Here is a 12,044-nt window from a genome sequence, read left to right on the forward strand (position 1 = left end):
AGCGAAGTTAAAAAAAAAAAAGTTCATAGAGCTGCTAAAGTAACGTGCAGTAACGGAGTGTCGGAAATGGTAACGGCGTTATAGTTACAGTCAGAGTAATTAGTTAGATTACTCATTACTGAAAAAAGTAACGGCGTTAGTAACGCCGTTAGTTTTAACGCCGTTACTCCCAACACTGCAAACCACAGGCACAGCGGCCAGAAGCTCAAGTTCACCGAAGGAGGGGTTAACGAGGGCAAAGCGAAGTTAAAAAAAAAAAAAGTTCATAGAGCTGCTAAAGTAACGTGCAGTAATGGGGTGTCGGAAATGGTAACGGCTTTATAGTTACAGTCAGAGTAATTAGTTAGATTACTCATTACTGAAAAAAGTAACGGCGTTAGTAACGCCGTTAGTTTTAACGCCGTTACTCCCAACACTGCTAACCACAGCCTGTAATCGTGCCAAAATAAAATCAAATCACTGTCCAATCAGAACGCTCTCCTGAATTTGGGGCTGGGCTGAGACGCCAGTCTCTTGGAGCTGTACCAGAAGAAAAGTCTTTCCGCGACAGGATAAAAGAGGAAATAAAAACTTTAATTCAACAAATTAAGGCTGGGACAGTTACAGACGACTATGTGCTGCTCAGAGTGGAGTGGATTTTAGAGAAGACGCTCATGTTCTCACATTTAGCGCCAAAGACTTTCCCGAAACCTCAAACAATGCTCCAACTCCAGCAGTCCAACATAGACATATATACATTGACACTACATTGACTGGCGCCTTTATTATATACACCTTTAATAATCACAACTCTACCAGTTTATACCCGATTTACACAAGGTTTGGTTTCGTAATGATACAGGACGCTGTTACACATTACAAATACATGCTTTCATGCTGGAATATGGTATGGCGTACTAAAAAAAGTGTATTAATTAATTATTTGTATATACTGATATGTACATACATACATACATACATACATACATACATGTACATATATGTACATATACCCCCCATATACATATATACATACATACAGAGAGAGACCACCTGAAACTATGGATTTCTTTGATTTTACCAAATTGAAAACCTCTTGAATGGATGACCACCATCAAACCAAGCTGAAGTGCTTAAATTTTGTGCACAAGGAGTGGCATAAGGTTATCCAAAAGCAGTGTGTAAAACTGGTGGAGGAGGTCGTTATATTACCAGATTAAAGTAGTTATTTTACCAGATTAAAGTCATACTATTACCAGATTAAAGTCGTAATATTAAATTCGTTATAAAATGAAAGTCTTAATATTAACAGATTAAAGTCGTTATGTTACCAGATTAAACTCGTTATATCTGGCTACATTAGGTTTACATAATAATTATAATAATAATAATAATAATAATAATAATAATAATAATAATAAGAAGAAGAAGAAGAAGAAGAAGAAGAAGAAGAGAAAGAAGAAGAATGCATATATGTATTTATTTAATTGAATTATATATATATATTTTTTTTCATTCCTGAATCAATCCCTTCATCCAGTTTACAGGCCTAAATCCACATCCACTACAATATTCTTGATCTGGCTGCAATCAGTGCTTATATCTTGATTAATGTATTCAGGACTGAGAATAACTCAAAGAAATATCATTTTAAAATGAACTTCATAAGTATAACAGACCCAACCCTTTTTCACTAAAGGAAAGCTGAGAAAAAATGAGGCAGTTAATATCCAATGCAAGAAACGAAAAAAGATATTACTGATAAATATCAAAGCGGAGGATAATAGACCGACAGACACACGCACACACACACACCGATGGGAATATTTCAGCAGCTCCAATTCACCTGACGGCATGTGTTTGGACTGGAGTTTGGATTATCTGCCCGATGCCCGACCTGAACTCTGGCAGAGATTTCCCACCGGCCGCTGGCTCAGTCGGGTCTTAATAAATATTTTTCTTAAATAATAGGTCTATGATTCTTTAGACTTGCAATGTTAAATAGTATAATTCTGAACAGATTTCGCTCATTCAAACTCACTGAAAATATGTTTTAAAAGTTCAGTTTTAACGCACTACTAAAAAAAAAATAATGTTTAAATAGGATAGGTTATGGGTCTGGGACAGCTAATTCAGCGCTACATTACTCTTTTAATAAATACATAAGTAAATTCCAAGCCCTAAATTTAATTCATTCAATTCCTATTAGGATTGCGTTTGGAAACGGCAGAAATGTGTATGTGGCGGACAGCCACATTTTTTTTAAGAATGACCCAAAAACGCCATCATAGGTAAAGGGCTTTTAAAATAAGAATTATTTAAATTACAAACATAACACACATGCAATTGTCAGGTATTTTTTTTTATTATATTAAATTTTTGGTTTGATTTTGTTCTTATTTGTATTATGTTTATTTTAATCTATATTATATTTTAATATGTCTATACTTAATCTATTAATATTATTTTATTACTTTTAAAAGTAAAACTATTTACTTTTTTTAGTTGGTTTTATTTGCTTTATTTTATTTATTTTTTTATTTAAGTTTATTTTGAAGCATTGTACTACATTTTGTGTATGAATGGTGTTATATAAATAATGTTGTTATTATTATTATTATTATTTTTTTTTTATTTATTTTTTTTTATTATTATGTAACGTAATGTAGCAGATATAAGAGGAGGCAAGGGCGTAGGAGCGGGCTTGATATTGGGGGGGACACATTTGCCAATATGAACCTAAGAAATTACTTTTAATTAAAAGTAAATTATTATTATAAGGTGATTTTACAACCTAAACATGTTACTCCATGTTACAGTTACTGTTGTTAGAAAAAATTATGCATGCAATGTCTGAATTATATACATACGACCAAAATGATCAGTTATCACCTAATATTTATAATATAACAAATTTGTCTATTATTATTATTATTATTATTATTATTATTATTATTATTATTATTATTATTATTATTATGTATTGTCATGTCAATTCTGTTGTATATTTACATTCTCATCTGCGCTTTTTTTTCTACTGAGAGCTCTTCTTCAGATGGTGTCCTTTTATGTAAAAGAATGTTTGGTTAGATCAGTGTTTCTTAACCCTATTCTTCTACTGCATATTAACACTGTTCTCCATATTCTAGAGCTTCCTCCGCTTTAAAGGCATTTAATAAAGTATGTGGTGGTATGTTGTGTTTAATACACTGCTGGATATACATGATTAAATTTAGGCTAAAAAAGGGGCTAAAGGATTTTAACAGGTAAACTCAGTAAATGACTGTTTATTAGCTGATCAGCTGGATCAGATGGAAAACGCTATTTTAGGGCAGTGATGATCAGGGTTAAGAAACTGCTTTAAACTACAAACATAAAGTACTGTACTAAATTCTGGCTATCCTCTACATCCAGCTTCTAGATTACTAGTTAGCTTAATTAATTTTCGTTCATTATAGCTCACAGTAAATCCTGTAATCCTAAATTAATAAACAGTTTACACAGTAAACACAGTTTGAAAATGAAATAGTAAATAGATTATCTGATCAGGTACAGGGCAATTTGAACATATAGGTTTTTTTCTTTAACCTTGACTCCCAATCTAACTAATTCCAAAATCGAGCTAACTCACTAACACAGCTGCAGTTTATTAATCACAGTGGGTTTAATTTGTGTGCTGATTCAGATACGTGTATTTTTATCAGGCTATCAGAAACATATACTCACAGTTTACGTGGTTAGCCTGCCGTTAACTTTCTTTTAGAAAAATCTCCGTATATCCAGATCTTAATCAGCTGAAGCTGCTGCGTCCCGATCCCGCTGCTAAATCTCACAGTGAGGGGGCGGGGCTTCCCAAACAGCACATTTCCTGTCCTCCGCGCGCCGCAAAACCAGCAAGCTGATTGGCTGTTTCTACTGAGAGGCGGGACTTAATACCTAAACCGGCTCTGTGATTGGTCCGGTCTGTCTCCTCATAAATAGTACAGCTGATCTGAGCGAAACGATATAATTTTTTGGGAGGACAAATCCACCTGTTTCTAATATTGGGTGGGACATGTCCCATATATATATATATAAATAATTAACTTATACACTTATTAATATGCCATACCAAATGCCTGTCTTTGTTAAAGAGCATAACAAGTATTCCAGCATGAAAGCATGTATTTGTAATGTGTAACAGCGTCCTGTATCATTACGAAACCAAACCTTGTGTAAATCGAGTATAAACTGGTAGAGTTGTGATTATTATAGGTGTATATAATAAAGGCGCCAGTCAATGTAGTATCTATGTATATATGTCTATGTTGACTGCTGGAGTTGTTCCAGAACATGCTTCAGCGCATTGTTTGAGGTTTCGGGAAAGTCTTTGGCGCTAAATGTGAGAACATGAGCGTCTTCTCTAAAATCCACTCCACTCTGAGCAGCACATAGTCGTCTGTAACTGTCCCAGCCTTAATTTGTTGAATTAAAGTTTTTATTTCCTCTTTTATCCTGTCGCGGAAAGACTTTTCTTCTGGTACAGCTCCGAGAGACTGGCGTCTTAGCCCCGCCCCAAATTCAGGAGAGCGTTCTGATAGGACAGTGATTTGATTTCATTTTGGCACTATTCCAGCGCTGTGGTAAACTATGAAACGCCAAAAGGCCCAAAAAACGCCTGGACCAGACGCCTTTTATCGAAAAGAACGGCGTAAAATACGGCGTTCTGTGTGGGTTTTACGCCGTAATATACGCCGTATGATTTCAAGACGCCGTAATATACGCCGTATGATTTCACGACGGCGTTAAAAACGCCGCTAAAAGCACAGAAAACGCCGTTTCCCCCGGCGTTTTTCGACCCTTTTGGCGCGTTGTACAGAGCGCCGTCTCAGTGCAATGAGACGGCGTAAAAAGCGGCGTTTTAGTGTCTCTCTTGACGCCGTAATAAGCGGCGTAAAAAGCGGCGTTTAATAATAAGATAATGAGCTCCACCTTCCAGTTTTGAAAGCCAATACATTTAAACTCTGTTCAGCCAATGCTCTTACAGAGAGACTCAGTCTAAAGCAATTCACTGCAGATCCGAGCTCCTGAACCAGAGCTCTTCAGTTTTTAAATACAAATTTACAATATACCTTCTTCAGACATGCTGGTGCTGGTGCTCATGCCTTTTATTAGTCTAATATTTATGCTGTTCAATGTATTTTAAATAAAATTAATAGTAGTAGGGACGCCGCTTGTGCATGAATTTTATTAATTAATAGTGTGTTTCTTTTTAGGCTACGTTTGGTAAATGATAGCGAATAGGGTCATTCTGCTATATTACAAGAGTTTCTTGGTTTATTAGCTCTTAAATATTTGGCCAGGTACTGTATCAGTATTTATATTATTTGAAGGATCTAAATAACAGGAGTGTTAGTAATCATAAAATGTAAGAAAACGTAAATGTTTATAAGATATACAGTGATAAACCAAAAAACACTTAAAAAAAAAACACCCCGACAGCTGAATATTCAAGGACACGGAGGTGTTGGTAGAGAGAAGGATGACGGCTAAATTTATACTCCACGAAGAACACTCTCAATCACTGGATAGCTCAACTTACCAATCATTCAATCAATAAACCTTTTTTTCCTCTCGGGAGTACATCATTTCCACTGTAGCCGAGCATTTACAATTTAAAAGGGACTGACAACATTGAGCAAGAAAATAGAATTAATAAGAATAATATATATATATATATATATATATATATATATATATATATATATATATATATATATATATATATATATAATCAATGCCAGGCTGATTTGCCCCTGTTTGTGCAAATAAATGATTTTTAAGACCACCAGAGACAAAATTATGAAAATATGAAAATTGCAAAAAGTACACAACAACAATGTTAAATTCAAAGGATTTACAGTAAGATGTAAAGGCATTTTTTAGGGCAAATAAATTACAAGACTTGATAAGACATCCGCAAACCGTGAATAGGTGTCTATACACAGGAACGTCGCTATAGCCCCTTTTTAGGGATGTTTTAATTGTTTTTACAGAAGTGTCTCTCTAATATGTTAAAAATATTCAAATCTTAAAGTATACTACGATTAAAGAATTTTAGTAACAAAATCAATCTCCCCACGCAGCGCGAAAGATCTGATCCACTTTGTCTCGGAGCCGCGTCAAGAAAAATGCATACACACGCAAAATTAAACAGCGCTTTTTTAAGCTAATGATCCAGGCTGTCCAGCATTTAGACTGGAGTGAGTTAGGCTAGCTGTGGTGCTGTTGGTCAGTTTGTGTGTTTATAATAAATACTGTGTATTGTACTGCCTGTATGTGTATCAGCTAATTGATGTTACATAATAATAGAATATGATGAGATAAGTTGACACTCATAATGTGCGTGGGGCTTGCCAATGAGTTTGGATATTGAATAGATTTTCCAAAGTAAAGAGCCAGATTAATAATTTAATGAAGGTTTCTAAGCGACTGAAGTAAATATAATATAATAATAAATATAAATATAATAAATATGTAACTTGTAAGTCTATGTCTGTAAATGACATTACTTGTTTCCTTATGGAAATAGAAAAATTACCGGATCTGCTGAAGCATAAAAACTAATATTAATTATATTATGCTTAAACAACAACAAAACAATAATATTCATAGTAAATTAAGAATAATTTACATCTTATAATAATAATAATAATAATAATATTATATAATTATAATATATAATTTTATATAATATAATATATATTATAATTATACTGTATAATTATAATATTTTAATAAGAATAAAAATAAGAAGAATCAGCTTCCTAATATAATTTGTAACTAATTTAATAAATTAATAAATTCATTTATTGAAACCCTGATGTTTTTGCAACAATAGGGTTCTTCATGTGTGATATACTGACAAGGTGATGTGATTTCCGTCTGGATAAAAAAAAGTGGGAGCTGCACAGCATTTTGCTTTCACCTAAACCTAGAGTTTATTTTTACATTGATACAGCATAAATATTAGACTAATAAAAGGCATGAGCACCAGCGGGAATGTCTATAGATGGTATATTGTTAATTGTGTCTAAAAAACTGTGTCTGAAGAGCTCAGGAGCTCCGATCTGCAGTGAATTGCTTTAGACTGAGTCTCTCTGTAAGAGCATTGGCTGAACAGAGTTTAAATGTATTGGCTTTCAAAACTGGAAGGTGGAGCTCATTATCTTATTATTAAACGCCACTTTTTACGCCGCTTTTTACGGCGTCAAGAGAGACACTAAAACGCCGCTTTTTACGCCGTCTCATTGCACTGAGACGGCGCTCTGTACGACGCGCCAAAAGGGTCGAAAAACGCCGTGGGAAACGGCGTCTTCTGTGCTTTTAGCGGCGTTTTTAACGCCGTCGTGAAATCATACGGCGTATATTACGGCGTCTTGAAATCATACGGCGTATATTACGGCGTAAAACCAAAACAGAACGGCGTATTTTACGCCGTTCTTTTCGATAAAAGACGTCTGGTCCAGGCGTTTTTTGGGCCTTTTGGCGTTCCATAAACAAGCCTATTATGATTGCTTTACACGTTCGCAGCGCCACACAGTGGAATACAATGCAGTTGAGGTGATTGCATTTTAAGTGCGATTCTGACACGAATTCAGCGTTTCTTTCTTTAAATACAAATTCACACACACTGTTTTTCTGTTCAGAGATTGGGTGATATTAAAGCAGTGCACTGGAGCTAAAACTTTTCATTCTGGCACATTTTCCTCACATCCGTGTTTAAAAGCAATCTCGTAAGTATTACATTTAAAGGAGGAGTTCATGTTTAAAGTATCTTATGGTGAAAAAAAATACAGCTGTGTCTTGATAACATTTCAAGGTGTATTTTATAAATTCTGGCACTAATTCAGCGTTTGGTTTTGAAAATGCAAATAAGTGTATATTGTTTTTCAATTAAGAGATCAAGTGCAATGAAATGTAATGTAATAGTAGTTTTTGCATTTAATTTGGGCACTTATTCTGCATGTTAGTGAGGAAAAGCAATGCATTTTGTTGATTGTTTTTACATTGTTCCACCCTAGTGTTTGCTTTTCAGTTTGGCACTAATTCCTCTCCATAGTTTTAGTGCAGAAAAAGGGCAAATGAGTCTAAAAGTTGCTGTAATTAAGGAGTTTAATATTAAGAGACATCATGAAATGAAACATCAGTTTGAAAAATCTTAGTTTACACAACACTGTCAAAGATAAAGATAGTAAGTCAAGTAAAATGGTGTGTAAATGAAAGTAATCAGGAAAATGTATTATTTAAAGTGGTATATTTCATTATTTGTTTTATTACAGAGTCTTTGGCCCGTGACTTCAAATATATTTCTCCTTCTGGCCCTCAACAAAAAAAGTTTGGACACCCCTGGTCTAAAGTTTATTATATAGTTCTCAAGATGCCCATATTTGTCACTCTGGGTCAGTTTCCCGTGGGTTTTGACCCAGTTATCTAGCAATCACAGTTTGGTTCTTGGTCAGATTCTTAAACAGACTTTTTGCTTCCTGCTTAGTATATCCCAGGCCAAGATGGAGGCAATGTCAATGAAAACTGTAAATTGTAAATGTATTTGTGGAAGTGCCATACAACCTAGTCATTTAAATAAAGACTTGCGCAGTCTGGGATCCTTTTGTTCCAAATAATATGATATAAGGCAATTTAAGAAGAATATTCATTTTGATTGTGTTCATTTTGTTCCTGAAGATAATAAAAGCAGTAAAGACCAGCAGGCTAACTCTTGTATAATGGAGGTCAGTAATGGGGGATGAATTCTGTTTAAAGAGACAGAACATATCTGTGCTATAAAATCCAACGTAGTTGATTTTTTACGTCGTTGAAAGGAAGACCATTTGATGGCGGCTGAATTAAGCAGGATAATCACTGGTTTTGGAGCTAATGTCTGACTAGTGTAACTTATCAAAAATAAAGGCCAGACAATGTTTTATTCATATATATTTTTTTTAAATAAATATGTTATAGTCAAAACTATAACTATATATATATACTATAGATATTTTCACATACTTGAATATTGAATTAAATTGTTGTCTCTTGAAAGTGTGATGTGTGATGTGTGTGTGTGTGTGTGTGTGTAAGCTTAACAGAAGACAGAAAACCCCAAAACACTGGTGGACCTATAGTTGTATAAACTTATGCACAGACTGTATTCCACCACCATTTGAATGTTTTTATTTGCTGTACCTTGTTTTTTTAGTACCTCAAGGAAACCTTTGAGCACTGATCATAGAATATGTCTTTTTTAAGGTCATAGTTGTATTTGAGTAGACATACTCATCTTAGAATACATTTCTGGAAATCCATCTTTGTTAAATTTGAGTTTTTATATCCACAAAAGAATGGCATATACATCCTTATGCCATCAAATTACTGGAAATTACCCCCGGATAACCAAAACAAACAATGCTAATCCCACTGGTGCTCTGTTTGTCTGTACTTTTCTGCAATTATCATGTTTACACAGATTCAGCAGGCCCATCTTAAACCCTCAGGAAGTAATTCTCAAAATACCGATTTAGAATTTAAAATGAAGTCCACTGTAATATTTGGTAAAACTCTTCAAATGGTTATTGGAAAAAGCTAGATTGTCCAGTTAGCGGAAATTCATGGACTGCATCATCAAGCCTCAGGTGACCCTGTTGCAAGACCCGCCTAATGTTTTGAAATAAACACCACACAGACACAATCGTCCAGCCATCACAGTTAAATCTTGTCGAAGTAGCTCAGATAATTTAGCACTGTAGTGTGTTTAGTGTGTGTGGTATTTAGTACTGTGTGGTGTTTAGTGTGGTAATGTTTGGGTTAGTACTGTAGTGTGTGTTATTTTAGTGTTTGTGGTGTTTAGTGTGTACGCTGGTTAGTACTGTGGTGTTTAGTGTGTGTGCGTGTGGTGTTGAGTAGTATTTAGCGTGCGTGGTATTTAGTTTGTGTGGTGTTTTGCGTGTGTGTTTTTTAGCATCTGTGGTGTATAGTGTTTGTGGTGTTTAGCGTGTGTGGTATTTAGCATGTGTGTGAATTAAGTTTTTGTGGTGTTTATCGTGTGTGGTGTTAAGCGTGTGTGGTGTTTAGCATGTGTAAATTCTTTAATTTTATTTCTAAAGCACATTTTAAACAACAAATGTTGACCAAAGTGCTGTACAGAGAAATAAGCAAAGTATAATATAACAAGATAAAATAGAGCAAATTAAAACCCTCAGCTATCAACTATCAAGTACAATTCAACCACAATTAAAAGCCATCGAATAAAAATTAGATTTTAGACGGGATTTAAAAGCCGACAGTGAAGGGGCTAACCTAACAGACAGTGGCAACTCTTTCCATAATTTAGGGGCTAAGATCTCCCCTATGCTTCAGCCTAGATTTAGGGACCTGATCAGCAGATCTGAGTGATCTTGATGGAACATATGGCTGCAAGAGCTCAGAGTTGAAGCTGAACCATTTAATGACTTTTGTGGTTTGTAGCATATGTGTTGTTTAGCGTGTGTGGTATCAAACATGTGTGGTGTTTAGCGTGTGTGGTGTTTAGTGTTTGTGGTGTTTAGTTTGTGTGGTTTTAGCATGTGTGGTGTTTTGCGTGTGTTTTTTAGCATCTGTGGTGTATAGTGTTTGTGGTGTTTAGCGTGTGTGGTATTTAGCATGTGTGTGAATTAAGTTTGTGTGGTGTTTAGTGTGTGGTATTTAGTTTGTGTGGTGTTTAGCATTTGTGGTGTTTAGCATGTGTGGTTTTTAGCGTTTCTTGTATTTAGCATGTGTGTGAATTAAGTTTTTGTGGTGTTTATCGCGTGTGGTGTTTAGCGCGTGTGGTTTTTAGCATGTGTTTAGCGTGTGTGGTGTTAAGTGTGTGTGATATTTAGTTTGTGTGGTGTTTAGTGTGTGGTGTTTAGCGTGTGTGAATTCTAGCATGTGTGGTGTTTAGTGTGTAGTGTTTGGCGCAAAGTTCAGTATTTTATGTTTAAATGTGACAAGATGAACTTGTGATGAAATTGTTTATAGGAACTATATACTCACTGTAATACATTTGCAATATCTGGAAAAAGAAATGTTATATAAGGCATTGCTGTGTTAATGCTTTTCACTTTTTTGAAGCCCATTTTTGGTTATTTAAGGTGTATGAATATTGATGGTGTTATTTATGCTGTTTGTGTTTGGTTCTGGTCAGTAAATGTGGGTGAATGTGAAGTTTGATGTTTTGTAAGCGAGTATTCCTGTGGAAGGGGCGGGGCCGGGTGGGGCGGGGCGTTGACGCCAGCAGTGGAATGAGGGAGTGAGTGTTCCGGGTGAGAGAGGGAGAGGGAGAGGAAGAGCGGGGTTACAGGATCTGGGTTAGAAGAGCAGCAGGAACTGTTGAAGCGCTTCTGGAGGAGTTAAACTAGTTATGGGACACTTCTCTACACTCCAGTGAAGCCTGGGCGGGACTGAGCCGGAGAGAGCGGACCGAGCGGGGTCTGAAAGTGTGTGAGTGAGCAGAATCGGGACCGAGCGCTTCGAGCCCATGTCAGTCCGCGCGGTGAGTGAGCCCGGCCCGGGAGCTGCGCGTTTGTTTACTGTTTCTCCCGCGTTTTAAACTCCATTCCCTGCGATTCTCCGACTCGCACAGTCAACGCAGACAGAGCGGCGGACCGCCCTTGCCTCGCGAGTTCACCCCGCTGCCGCCCGGCCGCCCCGCACCTCCCCCTAATCGTTTCCAACTTCCCCAGCACGGCGCTCTCTCCGCTGCTGGGATGTTCCACTGTATCCCCCTGTGGCGGTGTAACCGTCACGTAGAAACGATCGATAAGCGTCACTGTTCGCTGCTTTACGTGCCTGACGAGATCTACCGCTACAGCCGCAGCCTAGAGGAGCTCCTGCTCGACGCCAACCAGCTCCGAGACCTGCCCAAGGTGAGTAAGAGTCCGCGGGGGCGGGAGGGAGGGAGGGAGGGAGGGTGCTGGAGGGGCAGAAGATGCCAGTCCGTTCTGTTGGGAGTATTGTTCCCCAGAACCAACACCGGCGCTGCTGGATCTGAGGGGAACACGCACAGGACCAGA

The 12,044-nt window shown here is 36.7% G+C and overlaps 1 protein-coding gene across 1 annotated transcript in view; it reads left to right on the forward strand.

Moving 5' to 3' along the window:
- Positions 1 to 11,289: 11,289 nt before the first annotated feature.
- lrrc1 (leucine rich repeat containing 1) overlaps positions 11,290 to 12,044 on the forward strand; it is a 101,477-nt gene continuing 100,722 nt past the window's right edge. Inside the window, exon 1 of the mRNA XM_022685034.2 lies at positions 11,290 to 11,897. Within this exon, the coding sequence (XP_022540755.1) occupies positions 11,739 to 11,897 (159 nt within the window). The 5' untranslated portion in view covers positions 11,290 to 11,738. The remainder of the gene's footprint in view (positions 11,898 to 12,044) is intronic.

Source organism: Astyanax mexicanus, chromosome 7 (genome assembly GCF_023375975.1).
Source record: "Astyanax mexicanus isolate ESR-SI-001 chromosome 7, AstMex3_surface, whole genome shotgun sequence".
Lineage (NCBI taxonomy): Eukaryota > Metazoa > Chordata > Actinopteri > Characiformes > Acestrorhamphidae > Astyanax > Astyanax mexicanus.